Here is a 19,543-nt window from a genome sequence, read left to right as displayed (position 1 = left end):
CGGATGTGACACTTCTCTCATTGCCCCCCGTTCTACCAGCCAGGCGTGGGCCTGCACCATTCTCTATGTGATAAGCCTCCTACCAAGCTCTGTTTCTACCCTTGCCCGCTGCCGCCCCTCCCAGCAGTCGTCGGGGTGACCGCAGTGACAGCTGGAATAGTAACCTGATCTGGGCACGTCTCACTTGCAAGCTTAACGCTGGCTCCCCTTGGAGTCAAAGCCAAATTCCTGGCAGTGGTTTCTATAGCCCTCACTGGCCTCCTGACTGCTCCCTGGGCACACCCAGACTGAAATATGCCCGCCTCAGGGCCTTTGCTCTAGCTGTTCCCTGACGTCCTCATCTCTCCCTTTGAGACTCTCAAGTCTCCCCTTCTCAGTAAGACCCGCCCCGACCACCCCATTCAAGACTCCCTGTGCCTCCCAGAGCTCCTGGGTCCTCTTTGTCCCGATTACCTTTTCCTTTCTCCATGGCTCTTATCACCTTCTAACGTACAATGCATACCATGCTCTTTATTTCTCCTGTGTTGATCATTTTATTTACATAACTATTAGGTAGAGTTGTATGTTAGTGAATTGTATAGCATACTTATTTATTATTGAGTGTCTGTCTCCCCCACGGGACTGTAAACCCCACGAAGGGCAGGATCCGCGTCTGCTCTGTTTACTGATGTCGCCCAAAGCACCTAATACACATTTTCTGCAGGAATGAATACGTCTATGTATGTATGTGCATACAGATAGCGGGGAGGAGGAGGAGGAGGGGTGGTCAGTGCAATGACAGGTGGGCCATCCTGACCCTCCTGATGATGGAGCTGAGACACCAGTCGTGGGGGAGAGGGAGGCGTATCTAGGGGGAGGAGGCACATGTGATGGGACAGGTAGAGGGAGAAGGCAAGGTTTCTAAGTAACCACCCATCAAACAAGAAACTCACCGGATGGAGCAAAGGAGATGAAAACCTGCAGAGAAGCTGGAGAACAACTAAGGGCCCTCTGAATGGGTCCTCTGGGGGTGCCCCCAGGGCAAGGGCATGGTGAGAACCATGGCTGACCAAGGAGTCTGCAAAAAGAGCTGCACAGACACTGTGACAGCCTCAAGTCAGATGGACCCCTGGGGCAGATGGGCAAGCAGAGGTAGGAGGTACAGGGATCTTTGGAGCTCAGGAACACAGCCTCCCTTTGAGGGCTTATAATAAAACAAACACAGCAGGACTTCCCTGGTGGCGCAGTGGTTAAGAATCTGCCTGCCAATGCAGGGGACATGGGTTTGAGTCCTGGTCTGGGAAGATCCCACATGCCACAGAGCAACTAAGCCCAAGCACCACTACTGTGCCCGAGCTATGAGAACCCATGAGCCACAACCACTAAGCCCGCACACCACAACTACTGAAGCCCAAGCACCTAGAGCCCATGCTCCACAACAAGAGAAGCCACCACAATGAGAAACCTGTGCACCACAGTGAAGAGTGGCCCCCACTCCCTGCAACTAGAGAAAGCCCACATGCTGCAATGAAGACCCAATGCAGACAAAAATAAGTTTATTTAAAAACACACACACACACAATAGATGTGACTGTATGTTACGAAATCATAAGATAAAAATACACTTTTCCTTGGAAAATCCCAAGGAATCTTTTTCTAGAGTCTAAAGTGATTAACTATTTTAGACCAAAAGCTTAAAATGTAAAAATCTCTGCAGACAACCTTCATCTCTGGATGTAATCATTCCTTTTTATATATGAGACTTGTAGTAAGTGAGCATCATGGAAAGAAGCCCTACTGCAACTTAACATTTTTGTATCTATCTGTGTGTGTGTGTGTGTGTGTGTGTGTGTGTGTGTGTGTGTGTGTGTGTATGTGTCCAGAAGCGATTAGTGACTAGGTCTGAATGCTAACTCAGTACTAGGTATAGTGGAGAATCACTCACACATACAGTTACCATTCCCAAAGTTCTTTTAATCTGATTATTTCTGAAGCCCCACACCTGCAAACTGCATGGCCCTTTAAAAGCATCCCAAACTCCATTCTTTTCTCTCAACCTCAAGAGCCTCCTGCCTCTAGCTAGCACGCCCCCTCCTCCAAATCCGCGGCATCCGTCAAAAACATCTTCATGTTCACAAGGTTTGTTTTACAAACATCATTTCATCCAATGCCCTGAGCAAGACTGTGAGTAATTTGCCAAGTTGCTTAACCTCTCTGAGCCTCAGCTCCCCGCCTGGACAGAAGAATAACAAACACAGAGAGGGTTGTGTGTGGATAAAGTGAGGTGGTGTGTGCTGGTGCTGTGGGAACTTGACAGAGTACGACACAGGAGGTACGCATTTGCCTCCACCGTCCCGTACATGAACTTTCCCAGGCTCCCTGTGCCCTGCGCTCCGGCTGTGCCATAACCTCCCATTTATCAAGAAGCCAAACAATCTCAGTGGACGGTGAGCAGCATGTTTCAGCACTCAGAGTTGACCCCGAGGCACGGCAGGATCCACTGGGTTGCTGCACCATCAAAGAAAGGTCCAACCACATGTTTGCACGCGTGTGTGTTTTACTGCATTCTAAACTTCTTTGAAAAAAATGCACGACGAGCTCTTGGCAGTGTTTCTCCATGTGTGTTCCAACAGGTTTTGCACAATAAAAGGGCTCTGTTGTCAGAGTTGGAAACCATTGTTTCTGCCTGCTCAGCATTCATCCTTCCCTTCCCTGGAAACCATATCTCGGTTTTCTTTGGGGCATCCTCCTCACCCCTACCCCCCTACAATTCACATAGTTCGCATGGGATTGACCCCACACATACACACTGCTCAGTCCAGGGATGGACCCCATTCTGGCCTGGAATATTTTCCATCTCCCTGGCCATGGCCATCAGTTCAGGGGTCAGCATGAGACACAGCCAGGCAAGAGAGACTCAATTCAGGGATTTTTACTGGAACCACTGGAAAGGAGAAGCTAAAAGGATGCTGTAAGCTTAGAATTGCTGGAAACTACCACATGGAAAGAGCCTGCCTAAGAGGACAATGCAGAAGAAAAGAAAGCCAAAAGACGACGACCAAGCCCCCATTACAGCATTCAAGCCCCTGGATCCAGCTATGCCTAAAGGCCACATTTAAAGCCCTAGACTGTTCAACTGCCTGAACCAACAAATTCCCTTTTTGGTTTGGGCACTTGTAATTACAAGAGTGCTGATTCACAGCCTGGGTTATACAAAGTTAAACAAGGTACCTTTACTACAAGGTTTTACAGAGCCTTCAAAGGATTAACACACATCATGCATCTCCAACAGGAGGAACTAATGTGTAGCCTTTCCCAAACGTATATGTCCAATGAACATTTTTGAAGACCGTATCACAGGGCTGGTATTCCACAGAAAAGCCCTTGAGCTGATACATAGTACCTGTAGGTTAACCTCATATTAAAATACTCCAAATCCCCATTCCCTTGTTATTCTGGATAAATGAGACAAAAGGGAATTCATTTATCCAACCCTGTTGATGCATTTGTCCAGACTTTAAAAATGTGTATGATTTTTTATCTTTTTACTAAATTGGGGTCATAAGCACAAACTATGGTATATTTTCCAGACTTAATAAAATATGTACGCACATATGTACGTGTGTGTGTGTGTGTGTGTGTGTGTGTATTTTACTGGGATAATTCATGAACTGCCACACTTTTGAGTTCTGCATTTTTTAACTGGGTTTTGGTTTTGTTTTTTGCCTCTAGTCCCCCTGCCAAGCTATTAGCTGTCACTGCTTTCTGTTCTAAATGTGCCTGCTTCTAGCAGCAGCCTCTCTTACTCTTCTCTGCGTTAGTAAACCAGATAAGAGAAGCTCATTGGGAATTTTACGTGTTTAAAAAAAAAAAAAAAAGTGGAGGAGAGGGGCCAACATGCTGAGAGTGAGTGCCGCATAAAGTACCTGAGTTTCCATACATGAAACACATGTCAATGACTTTGGCAGCTTAAAAGCTGCTTATTTCCAGGTTCTTGCCTCAGTTTTGGACAGCTGAAGTTTCCAAATAACTGACCTCTGAATCTAAGAGGTGTTATATTGCTCAGCCAAGAAAAGAGCGCCTCCAAGTCAAGTTCCTGCGCCCTGCTTAGAAACTTTAAAATGAAAAGTTTTGTTGTTTTTTTTCAAGCCCAGGAGAGCCGATAGTCCAAAAAATTCCGTTTCTTAGTCTGTAAGTCATTCACTGGCATAGATGTCAAATTTCAGTCATTTTTCAGGCATTTTGTCTGCCTGTAACTCTCAAGTAGCTGCTTGCCTGTTTAAAGAGTATTTGTGGGCTCCCCTGTTTTATGCTCCTATAACATGAAATGGGTGGAGACTGGGGACATCAGAGAAGAAACCAGGCTTCACCCTTGTCATTGAAAGAACAGCCTCAGTCCTGATGAGGTAGGCAGGTCACAGGCGTGCAGGCAAGCTGCCTGGTCTGGGCAGTAAAAGCCCAAGAAAATCAGTGCTTTAGATTCAACCACAGGAATGGAAAGTTCCTGAAGCCTTTCAGTTAGCTTCTAGCCGGGTTTGCTGCCACACTTTGAGGTTTGACAAGGAAAAGCTATCAATATGTCTGTCTCATGTCGGCATCCAAGGATCTGGAGGCAGGGACCCCGGCACCTGTGGCCCAGAAGTATCGCTTAAAGAGGAGCCCAGCTTCGTATTGCCCTGATGCCTTTTCCAGAATCCAGAGCACGTGTTCTGAAAGGTTCACAGGCTCCTAGGCTCCCCCAGTGCACCCCCAAAGTGAGGAGGAGCCAAGCACCTGCTCAGCCAGCCACGTGGAAACTCTGAGCCTGCGTGGCCAAAGTAAACACCCCTACCTGCCCCCATCCCCAGCATTTATACTCAGAAGGACCTCTGTCCTTCGCTTCACTTCAAGGCCTGAGGACAAGATGTGGGCCTCAGTGATGGCCAGGCAGGCCTGAGGAGCCGGGGGCGGGGGGGGGCATTTAATCCACAATTAGGACCTGTGCACACCCCCACCTGCCCTGCCCACTTCCTCTTGACAACTGCACAGCTGAAGAGCACTTTTAGGGGCATTCCTGCTGGCGCAGTGGTTAAGAATCTGCCCGCCAATGCAGGGGACACAGGTTCGATCCCTGGGCCAGGAAGATTCCACATGCTATGGAGCAACTAAGCTAATGCGCCACAACTCTGAGCCTGTGCTCTTGAGCCCATGAGCCACAACTATTGAGCCCACATGCCACAACTACTGAAGCCCGTGCACCTAGATCCTGTGCTCCTCAACAAGAGAAGCCACCGCAGTGAGAAACCCAGGCACTGCAACAGAGAAGCCCCCACTCTGCAACTAGAGAAAGCCCACACACAGCAACGAAGACCCACAGCCAAAAATAAATTTATAAAATATATATATGTATATATGGTTTTTTAAAAAAAAGAGCACCTTTAGATAAAATGGATCACTCAGTCCATCTTCATGCCCTAAATGACCAGATCCCAGAAAGGTGCACCTCTATGGGAAGGTTGTGTTGTGCCCATCCCATTGCCTTGGAGCAGTCTGCCTCACTCCTGCGTTAGAGGCAGAAGCATGGAGTGGGGTGAGGAGGACAGCTACCCTAACCATGTTGCAAACACTTTTAGGGCCATGTGACTACAATGAAAAGGCATTTGGAGACACAGCAGGAAGTGCTTGCTCCCCACCCCCACCCCCAGCAAGGCCCTGGCCAGGACTGCTGCTCCTAATGTCAGAATTGGGCTGTGATTTCTGCTCGGTGGAGGGCTCTCTCCGAGCCCGCAGACCCTCTTCTGTGAAATCACTGGAGATGTCTGAAAGGGGTAGGGAGGAGGATGGCTGGGGCCGAGGATGGAGTGGGAAAGCACTGTCTGATGCTGTCTGCAAAGCCTTGGGGAATGGCCTGGGACTCAGAGGGTAGAGGCCCAAGATCCCAGGCTCCCTTCACTGCATACACTGGTTGGCCTGGTACTCATTCTACATGGAGTGCTGAGGTTTGCTTTTCAGTCCCATCAAGAGAAAATGTCACCTTCCAGGTGTGCTTTCCAGTGGAGAAGACCCCACAAAAGTCCATTAGTCCTGTATTCAGAAAACTATAAGACACTGATGAAAGAAATCAAACACGACACAGATGGAGAGATATACCATATTCTTGGACTGGAAGAATCAACATTGTGAAAATGACTATACTACCCAAAGCAATCTATAGATTCAGTGCAATCCCTATCAAATTACCAATGGCATTCTTTACAGAACCAGAACAAAAAATCCTAAAATTTGTATAGCGAAACAAAAGACCCCGAATACCCAAAGCGATCTTGAGGGGAAAAAAATGGAGCTGGAGGAATCAGACTCCCTGACTTCAGACTATACTACAAAGCTACAGTAATCAAGACAATATGGTACTGGCACAAAAACAGAAATATAGATCAATGGAACAGGATAGAAAGCCCAGAGATAAACAATGGTCAACTCATCTATGACAAAGGAGGCAAGGATGTACAATGGAGAAAAGACAGTCTCTTCAATAAGTGGTGCTGGGAAAACTGGACAGCTACATGTAAAAGAATGAAATTAGAACACTCCCTAACACCATACACAAAAATAAACTCAAAATGGATTCAAGACCTAAATGTAAGGCCAGACACTATAAAACTCCTAGAGGAAAACATAGGAAGAACACTCTTTGACATAAATCACAGCAAGATCTTTTTTGACCCACCTCCTAGAGTAATGGAAATAAAAAACAAAAATAAATAAGTGGGACCTAATGAAACTTCAAAGCTTTTGCACAGCAAAGGAAACTATAGGCAAGATGAAAAGACAATCCTCAGAAAGGGAGAAAATATTTGCAAATGGATCAACAGACAAAGGATTAATCTCTAAAATATATAAACAGTTCATACAGCTCAATATTTAAAAAACAAACCCAATCCAAAAATGGGCAGAAGACCTAAATAGGCATTTCTCCAAAGAAAACATGCAGATGGCCAAGAGGCACATGAAAAGATGCTCAACATCACTAATTATTAGAGAAATGCAAATCAAAACTACAATGAGGTATCACCCCACACCAGTTAGAATGGGCATCATCAGAAAATCTACAAATAGTAAATGCTGGAGAGGGTGTGGAGAAAAGGGAACACTCTTGCACTGTTGGTGGAAGTGTAAATTAATACAGCCACTATGGAGACCAGTATGGAGATTCCTTGAAAAACTAAAAATAGAATTACCATATAACCCAGCAATCCCACTGCTGGGCATATACTCAGAGAAAACCATGGTTTGAAAAGACACATGCACCCCAGTGTTCATTGCAGCACTATTTACCATATCCGGGTCATGGAAACAACCTAAATGTCCATCGACAGATGAATGGATACGGAAGATGTGGTCCAAATATACAATAAAATATTACTCAGCCGTAAAAAGGAACAAAATTGGGAAATTTGTAGAGACATGGATGGACCTAGAGACAGTCATACAGAGTGAAGTAAGAAAGAGAAAAACAAATATTGTATATTAACACATAAATGTGGAATCTAGATGTAGAGAACAAACATGTGGACACCAAGGGGGGGAAAGTGGGGGGGGGAGGAGATAAATTGGGAGATTGGGATTGCCATATATACATTACTAATAAGAAAAAAAATCAAATTCTATACTTTAAATATATGCAGTTTATTGTATGTCAAAAAAACAAAAAATAAATTTAAAAAAATATCAAATTGTACACTTTATATGATGTATGTTGATTATATCTCAATAAAAGTTCTTAAAAAAAAAAACCCAGTCCATTAGTCCTGCACCACCTTCCACGGGCCCTCTGCCTGGGCAAGCGGTGGCTGCTGACTTGAGCTCATCTCCCCTCCGCCCTTCACATATACCACTCAACTCTAATAAAGCCACAGTGAAGAAGATAGGAGGAGGATCATCAGTGAGCAAGGGTTTGAAGAAAATGGAAGAAGACAGGAGGTAGATGGTAGAATGATGACTGACAAGCGTAGAGCAGACAAGCCCAGAATAAAAATGCCACAGGAATGCTGGGGCTGGTAGGGAGCAGGTCTGCCAGGCAGAGCCTGACAGGGGCTCAGGATATGAAATAGTGGGTACCATAGAAAGCAGAGTGAAAAATGGTGCAAAAAATGGAGATTGCTTAAAGAATCACTGACAGTGGGCCCCTTCCCCAGCCTCTAGCCACTGCCTGGCATAAGATCTCAGAGCCAAATCAAAAAAGCGGGGCCCATCTTCAAAGACACTGGCCCCTGTGAAAATGCAACAAGCAGTAGAATGGAGATCCTTCAAGCTGTTCCTGGTTCTTAATTGGGAGGCCAAGTCAAAAGGGGGTTCCTGGTCTTCAAAAAATATGAGTGATTTACCAGAGTCTTTACCCACACAGGTGGTCCCCACTGTAAGGTAAACCAGCAGGTGAGGGGTTCCCTGGCCACCTACCTCGCTAACACAGGGCTGCCCCTGTGGACATCCCAGCGATGCCCTCGGGGCAGCATATCCTAAACCAGCAGACCACATCTACCCCACCCAGAGTCTCCACACCAGCTAATCCCACTATCTCCAGCCAATCAGCCTCACCCTGAGACCCCGCTCTCCTCAAGCAGAATAGAGTTTGCCATCTTTGGGCTTTAAAAGCCCTACCTGTTTTCTTCTCCAGAGCCTCATCCCCAGAGCAGTTGGATTCTGCACTGGAGCAGGTTCCCTGCTTGGCCATAACTTTTCTCTTTGTGCTCAATTTTTGGTCTCTAATAATTTTTCTTTTATAACACGCCAAAAGCCTTGAAAACCCTGTGCTGTGGTAGGTGATTAAGCTCCCACTTCATTCCCACAAGTGAAAAATACATGAAATAAATTATAAATGTGTGTTTATTTCAAGAGAAGGCAACGTGTTTGAAGTCTTCCATCTCGGAGTTTGTTGAATAGGATGCTATGGGGTATTAGAGCAGCATGTGCACACGTGTGCATGTGTTTTCACAGCTGTAAAAGAACATTTCTCCAACAAACTCTTATATGGGAGCCCAATACACAGAACTGATTATAAGAAGCTGCCGTGGCAGAGCAGGGGAGGGGAATCACGGCCCCATCTGCTCAGCTCCCCTTCTCTTTCCCTTCTCGGGGTTCACGTAACTTCCTAAAATGACATTTCCAGGGAGCACAGTTAGCAACCCCAACTCAGAACAACTAAAAAGTAACTCAACTGTATGAAAAAAACGAAGTATTTTAACTTTATAAATGATACAAAATTTAAAACATGAGCAGTTATCCTTACCTGCATACTCGTAAACACTGACCAATAAAATCACAGGTAGATTCAGCCGGGCAGAACTGAGCCATCATCTCCATCGTCATCACCACCACCATCGTCATCCTCACCTATGTTTAATACGGTAAAGGTGAGCCAGGCCCAAGTGACTGATATATATATACTCAATCATTCAACCCCAACCATAAAACCATGAGACCAGTATTGCTATTATCCACATTCTAAAGAATCTGACCAAGGTCCCACAGCTAGTGGGTGACAAGGGCCAAGATGCAAGCCCAGGTCTGCGGGACTCTCCTTGCACACTCTTAGCCACAGTGTTCCACTAGCACCCATAATAGCACCCATAGTGTCCTTCTTTATGTATTTGATGAATTTTTTTTTACTTTTAATAACCACCTTCATAATAAGAAGGACAGGTAGTAGGGGAGAGCCAACTCCTTAAGTCCTAAAGAGACAGGCAAGGCAGGGATGCCCTGGGGGGCTCATCCAGCCAAATGTCCCAAAGGAAGGGCTCAGAGGAAATTTCTTACCCCAAGGGGACTCAGTGCTCCTGAATCAGCCCGGTCTATACATCCTTCTTCGGCTTCTTCCCTTCCTACTCACCAGAAGCATTAGAAAAGCTTATTCATTTTGATATAACCACACACTACCATACAACTAACTAAGAAGAAGCGGGAGAGAAGGAAGGTAAGAATGAAAATTCCTAATCTACCAAAATAGATGATGTCTAAAATTGATGAGCCCACAGAGAGCAGTATATGTATATTATTTAGGAATTTGAAGGAAAATACTAGCAGAAACAGATCCAATAATTTACAATTGTTCTCTGGGAAGTCATAATAGAGGCCAAGGGGTGGCTGCTTAAGAGAATGATGCATTTTTATAAGCAAAAAGCACCATTTGGTTTTTCAAATCAAGTGCTAATATTTCTTTGATTTGTGAAAAATGATGAAGCAAAAATAATAAAACCTACCCTCCTAAGTGATCTCCTTTAGCTTAATGGACTCCAGAAAGAGGTCCAGAAACAGTGCAGTTTGATGTGGTTTGTGGAGCCATGAGATCTGAGCCACTGCAGATGGGAGGTGCCTGGTGTTGGGCAAAGAGCCCTGGATCTTGAAACAGAAGACCTGGGTTCCAATCTTGGCCTTGGTGCTCCAAGTTCTACGGCCTTAAGCAAGGTACATAATCTCCCTGAGCTTCTTTACCCCATAAGGGCAGGCATCCAGACCTGATATAACCAAGAGGATTAAATGATATAGATCCCAACCCAGTGAAGCAAACTAACCTTATGGTGAGGAGGCAAGGGGTTGGGGACCTGAATGTCTGGACCATGTAGGTGAGACCATGGAAAGAAAGACTTGGATAAGAGACACAGGTTTCTTGCCCATGAACCAGGCACTGAGCTGAAATTTCCTTTCCCCTCCATGCTGTTCCCCAGTTCTCTGAGACCATGGAGTATATTTTAGGGTTCTACAGACTCAAAAGAGAGGCAGGTATACCAAGTGTCAATCTGCATCCCTCTGTATGAGGCTCATCCAGACCTTGAACCCACCTGATCCTGGCCTGGGCCCTCTTGAACAAAGTCCCTCCTTGACTCTTCTTAATTTAAAAAAAAATCTCCAAATTACTTAGCCTTAGGATCAAACCTTAGACCAGAAAGAGGAACCTCCTTTCCCCAAGGAAGGATCCCCAGGGCATAGCTCATCACTATGTCAAGCCTTCTGAGAGGTCTGGTCACAGTTGTCATTTTAGGACAAGCAGGTCCAGGCTTCCCAGGAACCAGCCCAATGTGAGGTCATTTTTTCCAGGTTCCGAGCATTTAGAAGAGCTCAGAGCTCAAAGGCCAGCTGCCGACTGCCTGGTTGTCAGGGGTCCCTTTCACCTCCACTCTCCCTGGACTCAGAAACTGCACTGGTTCGGGAGTAAGAGATGTCTGCCAGCTCCATGCTTTCCTGGGACTGCCATAGAACCTCCTCCTCCCCTCCATCTCCCATGACCAGACCCACGCCCCATCAGACAACACTGCTCTTGCTGGTATGTCATGATGTAAATAGGTAGAAAGATGCCCTGTGCAGCAGCCCTGGGCAGAGAGAACCCAAAACAAGACTCTGGATCAGGCCCAAGGTACTCCCACCAGGATGGGGAGGCAATGAAAGTTAGGCTGAAATCTCCCCAAATGTCACAAGGAACGCAGCCTGCTCTCTGCATAGACAACGTGGGGTGAACACACAGACCTGCAGATTCAATCCCCCCAAAATAAAGTTTATTCTTTGGCACTTCATACTTGGCCAGGCTTAATCATAATGTCAATTAATACAATGATTGAATTAATAAAATACATCTGGATGGGAAAAACACCCTCAGAGACCAGCTTTGATTCCATGAGCACAAGGTAAAGGACCTAAGATGGGGAGACAGCAGCGGGAGGGTTAAGGGAACTAATTAGCCAGTGATTAAATGTCATTTTCCTTGACTCAAGTGATTCTCATTTTATTCAAGTGTCCTGGAAATGAAGAGGAAGATTTTTTTTTTTTTTTCATTTTGGGGAATTTTTTTTTTTTTGGTCCAACAAATAACTCAATCATCTGCTTTTAAAAGTAGTGTGCCATTTCTAAATTACAATCTTTAAAAATCAGGCTGACACTGTCAACTCCTGCTGGTTGGGATTTTCCAAATCACCGACAGAAAGACGGCTGCTCCGCCTAGAGCCTGTCTGGGAAACTGGTCTGTATATTCTGTGCCCCAAAGCATCTGTTTCCTCAAAGACGTAGCCAGGGGGCTCAGGGTATGAAGCCAGGCACCTGCTCATTTCCTTAGGAGTAAAGCTGATGGTATAAGTGGTCTGGCCCTCCACAGGGATATTTCCTCGGGGGCCAGACCAGGGGGGCTTACAGCTTTTGGTAGTGATGGGTGGGTGGGGCACATAGTGGGCTCGTGTGGTGGTCAGGCAGTCCAAGGGCTCGGTGGGCAGGTTCAGCTGGGGGATGGGCTTGACTGGCTCTGTCCGCATGCTGGCCCACTGCTTGTAGTCCTCTTTAGTGGTGGTGGAGCTTTCGAAGCGGCCACCCTTCTTGACCGAGAGCACTGGTCGGCAGGACTGAGCTGGGGCACCCTTGAGGTATGTGTAGTGGGCCTGCACTGTCGTCAGAAGGTCCATCTTTTCTTCAGGAGGGACATAGGTGGCGGGAGCTTTGGAGAACATCTGGGGCGTTGGCCAAGCTTGGTACTTATCTCGAAACTCGGTGGTGTTAGAGAAAGGTATGTCTAGCCCACAAGGCCTGGCTGGAGGTTTCAAGCTCTTGGCTGGCTCCCCCATCAGGCCCCGGTACGACTCTTTGTGGGTGGTGAGGCTTTCAAAGGGGATTTCACAGGGTCTGAACTTCTTTGGCTCATACACAAAGCGCTTCTCCATGGGGTGGGCCACGTAGCTCATCTTGTAGTTTGTCAGATCCTCCAGGGGGATGTTACAGAGCTTGGGTGCAGCCGGAGGCTTACAGCTCATGGTGTTTACCAAGCCCTTCGTGGAGTAGTCATCCTGGTGTGTGGTTCGACTATCAAACTTGGTTGATGCCGGCCGGTAGTTGCGTGGTGGACGAAGCAGTTCTCGTCTTGGTTGGTTCCAGGGTAAATAATCAGCTGAAAATAGAGCAGAAGTGGTAATCACTCATAAATCCAGTCACTCAACCTGCGTGTATTCCAGGAAGCCCCAAAGCCACAAGCCAGTCTCCAGTGAGGCATTCCCTGAGACAAAGGAAGAACAGAGTAGATGCCTGCCACCACCTCAACCAAGGGCTTGGTGTTTCAACTTTGTGGTATTTCAGGGCTACTGTGCAGAAGAGACACATTTAGAGGAGTCTCATCATACCCACAATGCCGCATGCAGGGATTTTAGAGGGTCCACCGCCATGGGAGGATTCAGGGAATCGATTCCAACAGAGGAGTCCAACCACCAGTTTACCCTGATCGGAGAATAGGTCCATTCCTCTGAGGGGAAGGTGCCCTCTGTGAATCAGCAAAGAGTGACCGGGAAGGTGCATGCAGTGAGACAGGGGATTCACAACCCACCACGGCCGGGCCACCAGGCAGACCTACCAGGCCTCCTAGTCATCCGTGGGGAAACCACCAGTAAGTCTCTACAATCCACATAAACCAAATACGGCACTCCAAGGGAAGAGCGGCACCGTGTTGGCTAGCCCACTCGGAATCCACAGGGAATTCTCTTGCCTACAACTTTACAAAGAGAACAAAAGCAGCTTCCCAGGAGTCTCCGAGGCATACAGCCAACACCAATGGAGTCCACGGGCCTGCTTTTTTTAAACAGCTTTATCAAGGCATAATTTGTGTAATATAAAATGTGCCATCTTATATATACAATTCAGGAACCTCTACAGAGTTGTGCAACTATCTATAATCAAAATCTAGTTATACTGAGTCACCATGCTATATAGCAAAAATTAACACAACATTGTAAATCAACTACACTTCAATTAAAAAAGAAATTTTAAAAATATATTTATAAGAAACTTCCATCACCCCCCAAAATATCAATCAAGCCCATCTGAAATCTTCATTCCCATTCCTGGGCAACCATTAATCAGTTCTTGGTCTTTATAAATGTGCCTTTTCTGGGCATTCCCTACAAACAGAATTGCACAATAGGTAGTGTTTTAGCCTCATTCACTAAGCATGATGTAATGGAGGTTTATCCCTGTCGTAGCATGTATCAGTTCACCCCTGTTTATTGTTGAATAGTACTAGAGTATATGGAGATACCAGATTTTCTTTACCCAGTCATCAACTGATGGGCATTTGAGTTGTTGTCACATTTTGGTTATTATGAAAATTTTTGCTATGAACATTGACAGACAAGTATTTATGTAAATATATCTTTTCATTTCTCTTATGTAGATACCAAGAAGCAGAATTGATAGGTTACATGTTAAATCTATGTCTAACTTTTCAGGATACTGAAAACTTTTCCAAAGTGGGTGTGCCACTTTACACTCCTAGCAGCAGTGTATGAAGGTTCTCATTTCTCCACATCTTCAACACTTGTTACTATGGTTTGTTTTTTAATTATAGACATTCTATAGTGGGTGCTTAGTAGTATCTCATTGTATTTTAATTTACATTTTCCTGACGACTAAAAATGTTGAGTATGTTGAGTAATATTAGCCATTCATGTGTCTTTTTTGGTAAAATATCTAGTCAAATCTTTTACCCATTTTTTTTCTATTTTCCCAAGATTAAATGATTATTTAAAAAGCATGCCACACTTATAGAAATCAACATTCGCTCCCATAATTCTGTGCACCTGGGACTATAAAAATGTCACTGTCCCTGCCCCACATCTTCAAATTAACATTCTCAGGTCACAACAATAAGTCCTCCCAAAGGGGATCTTCCGGAAAAACAAGCTATTTCCTCGGCTCATATTTCCCTCTTTTTGTAGCATGCACCAGCAATCTATCCAGGAAGAATATACTGGGGAGTAGGGAGGGCATCCGCCAGCAAGCCCACAGTTGTTGACAGCCATAAGATTAGAGACAAGCACAAAGGGATACGTCAACATACTGGCAAAAAATCCTGTGACAGCTTGGGAATAACTCTTCATTTCATTCATGGTGGAAACCCCACTGTCCAGTGCATAGGTGTTGACGAGGTAGGCCAGTGAGTTACAGAGCCACAAAGAAATGATGTCACCTAGGAGGCGAGGAATAAGACCCGCAAAAAAACCTAGGATGCCCTCTTCCCGATAGATAGTTGCTATGGAGTCACCAAGTCCACAGTACTTGGATTCTCTGCCAATAAATTGTACCATAGATCTAAGAGTGATCACATGGAAGGGATGTGTGATTAGGGTAGCAGCAGAACGAGCCATCATCTCCCAGGTTGTCTCCTTGATAACTCGGTCAAAGGAAGATGAAACTTCTTTCTGTACATTTCCAGATCCTGACTCCTCAGCCTTGTCACACTCCTGGTAATGCTGTAAAACTTTACCATGGACCACAGTTCCAAGGACCCCTGAACACAGTCTTGGAGTTAAGCCTGTGAACAACCCACGCTTCCCATCGATGCTCGCAATGTGCTGAGCATAACAGAAGAGACCAGAAGGCTGACAAACTTGCCGCCCCAAAATATTTCATCCTATTGTTGGAGGAACAGGCTCATATCCCACCTGGATGAGCACCTTCATGTACATGAGCGGCTGGGACAGGATGGTGAGACCCGAGCCCAGGAGCACCTGACTGGCCGCGTCCGCCATGATGGCACCCGCGGACGGACAGACAGACGCAGCCACGAATGGACCAAGCCGGTCGCAGATCACGTGCCAGGACCGCCGGCTTCACTCTCTTTTACCCATTTTTAATACAGTTGTTTGTCTTATTTTTGAGTTATGAGAGTTATCTGCATATTCTAGATACAAGTCCAATATCAGACATGTGATCTGTAAATATTTTTTCCCGATCTATCATTTATCTTTTCTTTTTCTTGCTGGTATCTTTTGAAGCACACAGAGGTTCTGAATTTTCATAAAGTTCCGGTTTTTTCTCCATGTCTTAGCCTAAAAGATTGAAAATTTTAGCTCTTACATTTAGGTCTCTAACCCTTTTTGAGTTAATTTTTTAGCATAGTGTGAAGTAAGGTCTAAGTTCACTTTTCTGCATGTGGATATCTATCTCAGCACCATTTGTCAAAAAGACAAATTTTCAGCTATTTTGGTTTGATTTTCATATGTAAAATTTAGGATCACTTTGCCAATTTCTGCAACAACAAGAACAACAACAACAAGCCTTCTGGAATTTTGATAAGAATAGCATTGAGGCTATAAATAAATTTGGGTGGAACTGCATTTCAACTGCATTAAATCTTCCAGTCTATGAATATAGACTCTCACTACCTGTTTCAATATTATTTCTCTCAGCACTATTTTGTACTTTTCAGTGTACAAGTCTTACATTTTTTTAAATTTATTACAAATATTTTATTCATTCTGAGGCTATTATGAAGAAAACTTTTCTTAATTTTGTTTTCAGATTTTCAATGCTAATGTATAGAACTACAATGTTTATATATTGCTCTTCAACACTAACACACTGATGAATTCATTCTACTAGTTTTTTGTGGATTCCTTAGGATTATTGTATCTGAGAATAAAGACAGCTTTACTTCTTCCTTTCTAATCTAGATGTATTTATTTATTTATTTTTCTTGCATTATTGCACTGTCTGGAACCTCCACTACAATGCTGAATAAAAGAGGTGAGCACTGATATCCTAGCCTTGTTCCCAATCTTAGAGGGAAAGCATTCAGTCTTTCCACATTAACTATGATGTTAGCTATAGGGGTTTTTGTGGAAGCACTCTATTAGGCTGAGGAAGTTTCCTTCTATTCCTAGTTTGTTGAGAGCTTTTATGGGTATTAGATCTGGTCAAATGCTTTATCTGTGGCTTTCAATCATGTAGGTTTGTCTTTCACTTTATTAATGTAGTATATTACATTAATTGATTTACTGATGTTAAACCATTCTTACACTCCTAGAATAAACCCCACAGTTTTATAATTATTGGTTCTGTAATTGCCTTTTAATTTAGAGAAAAGTATATAATTGCCTACATAAGCATTTTTATCAGTGCTCTTTATTTCTTTGCCTGGATTTGTGTTGCCATTCAGTGTTATTTTCTTTAGCCTGAAGGACTTCCTTTATTATATCTTGTAAGGCAAGTCAGTGAACTACAAATTCATCCAGTCTTTGTTTATCTGGGAATGTATTTTCCCATCATTTCTGAAGCATAATCTTTGACTAGTTATAGAATTCTTAGTTGACAGGTTTTTTTTTTTCCTTTCAGTACTCTGAATATGTCATACCACTGTTTCTGATGAGAAGTTAGTTATTACTGTCATTTCCCTGTATGTGATGAGTTGTTTCTGTTTTGCTTCTTTCCAAATCTTTGGCTTTCAACACTTTGACTATTACGTGAATGGGTGTGGATCTCTTTGTATTTATTCTCTTTGGATTGTGCTTCTTAGATGTGCAGATGAATATTTTTCATCAAATTTAACAGTTTTGACAATTAAATATTTTTCTGCCCCTTCTTCTTCTGGGCCTCCCATTATCTGTCTGTTGGTACACTTAATGGTATCTCACAAGTCTCTGAGTTTCTGTTCATTTTTCTCAATTTTTTCTCTTTCTTCAGATTGGATATTCTCTATTGAGATCTTCATTTTCATGCATTCTTTCTTCTGTCAGATCAAATCTGTTATTAAACACCTCTAATGAACTTTTTATTTTCATTATTGTCCTTTCAACTGCAGATATTTTTAGGATTTCCCTTTATAGTATTCTCTATTTGATTGGAAATTGTTATATTTTCCTTTATTTCTTTAAGCATGGTTTCCTGTTGTTTTTTGAACATATTTATAATAGCTACTTTGAAATATTTGTCTGCTAGGTCTAACATCTGGGCCTCTTCAGAGAGAGTTTCTATTAACTGCTTCTTTCCTATTCATGGATCACACTTCCCTGTTTCTTTTTCTGCCTCATCATTTTTTGTTAAAAATTCAACACTTTCGATAATATGTTGCAGCAACCCTGGATTCTGATCTTCCACTGGGAACTGTTTCTGCTGTTTGTTTAGTGACGTGCCTGCACTTATTCTGTAGAGTCTTATCTCCCCTGTAATGTGTGGCCACTGATGTTTTTTCTCAGTTTTTTCATTTTACTTGATTTTTTAAGCGCCTAGATTCCTAAGAGCCACCCTCTATGAGCATAGTTTAGTAATCAGCCTATGATTAACCAGAAGTTATACTTAATCACCTTAAGCCACTAAGGCTTTCCCCATTTGCTAATGGATCTGTGTGTGGGTTGGAGAATATAGTCAAAGACCGGGCAGTTTACAAGCCTTCCCTGGCTTTTATTTTCTGCCAGGCTTTCTCATGTCTCCTCTGCACATGTACCATGCATCATATTCAGCCAGGAAAGATGAGTAAATAACTAGACCCTTCCTCTGATCTCTTGAGCGTGCACACTGCCTTGCCCATATGTACAGTCTTCCACCACCAGGAATATGTATGAGCCTATCAAGGCCCACTCTGTGTCTGTCTCATTCACTGGATCTCTTTGGTAAATTTCTTACCGGTCTACTGGTCTGTTGCTTGCTTCAAGTAGTACTGCAACCTCACACTAACTGCAAAGTTGTCTTCCCTGATTTTTTTGCCATTGATATCACTATTGTTTTTATTGAAATGCCTGGGTATGCACTTTACTTCAATCAGCCCCCATTGGCAGCAGAGCTGCTGGTTTTCACAGCCTGGCCTACCCAAGCAGAACTACCACACAAACGGAACTTGGGGGAAGGGTGATGGAAGCAGCCCCAGGATAAAACACCACACACTCCCACTGTTCATAACAGGCTTAGTAGTTTTTCTTGAATAAATGGTTCTCAATTTGTTGTATGCCTTTGGTTGATTTCCAGAGTCCTAAAATGGTTGGTTTTTACTATTTTGTCTAGTTTTATTGTTGCTTTTTTGGGAAGAGAATTTGTCAAGCTCCTCACTCTACCACTCTATAAGTCCTGACATCCCCACCCCCAGGCACACTCTTAAGCTTATTTTAGGCTAATAATACTACCAACTATTTATTTTAAATTGGCTTCATTTTAATTGAAAATCTAATCTTTTTCCAAGAGCCATTAATGGCTCTATCAGCATCTTGAAAGCATTAGGGGGCCCTAGAGGGAACCATCTTGCTGAATATAAACCACATGTTTCCCCCTCAGACTTCAAGCCTCACTGAAATGGGGGCATCTACCTGTAGATGCCTACACACTGCCTCAAGGTGCATGGGGGTGGGTAGGACAGGGTTTTCTGGCCCTCTTCTGTGATGGATGAAGTGTTAAGAAAACAGGTTCCTAAACTGAAAGTTGCCTCATGTGATTTCTGATACCCAAAAATACAGTTGAAACCACATTATTATCCAACCTCCTAACTTCCTGCACCCAGCATACATTACAAAAAACCTCCACAGGACCCTGAAAGCCTCAGAATTCCACATGACAAACTATTCAAATGCCTGAAAAGCCATCAGGAAAAGCCCTTCAGGGCCAGAGTGTCATGTGGGTAATTGGCAAGAACCTCTTTAAAAGAGATTCCATTCAATAATGTGTCTTAAAAAAAAATTTAGCTAAACCTAAAACTGAGCATCAGGTAATTACACTCTCAATCTTTCCAATTGCACAGTGTTTTCAAAATCTCAAAATTACAACCAAATGCTGCTGGAGCATATTTTACTGGTGGTTTTCT

The 19,543-nt window shown here is 43.9% G+C and overlaps 2 protein-coding genes across 2 annotated transcripts in view; both read right to left on the bottom strand.

Annotated features, from left to right (window-relative positions):
* Positions 1–11,776: 11,776 nt before the first annotated feature.
* Positions 11,777–19,543, bottom strand: part of SAXO1 (stabilizer of axonemal microtubules 1) — a 113,533-nt gene continuing 105,766 nt past the window's right edge. The window contains exon 4 of the mRNA XM_057722686.1: positions 11,777–12,877. Coding sequence (XP_057578669.1) covers positions 11,874–12,877 — 1,004 coding nt within the window. The 3' untranslated portion in view covers positions 11,777–11,873. The remainder of the gene's footprint in view (positions 12,878–19,543) is intronic.
* Positions 14,525–15,534, bottom strand: LOC130845466 (mitochondrial carrier homolog 2-like). The gene is given in 1 exon segment (XM_057722687.1): positions 14,525–15,534. A coding segment is annotated over 1 exon segment (912 nt). The 5' UTR covers positions 15,507–15,534; the 3' UTR covers positions 14,525–14,594.

The sequence above is a fragment of the Hippopotamus amphibius genome, chromosome 2 (assembly GCF_030028045.1).
Source record: "Hippopotamus amphibius kiboko isolate mHipAmp2 chromosome 2, mHipAmp2.hap2, whole genome shotgun sequence".
Lineage (NCBI taxonomy): Eukaryota > Metazoa > Chordata > Mammalia > Artiodactyla > Hippopotamidae > Hippopotamus > Hippopotamus amphibius.
The sequence above is the reverse complement of the archived record's forward strand: the minus strand, read 5'-3'. Positions and strand labels throughout refer to the sequence as shown.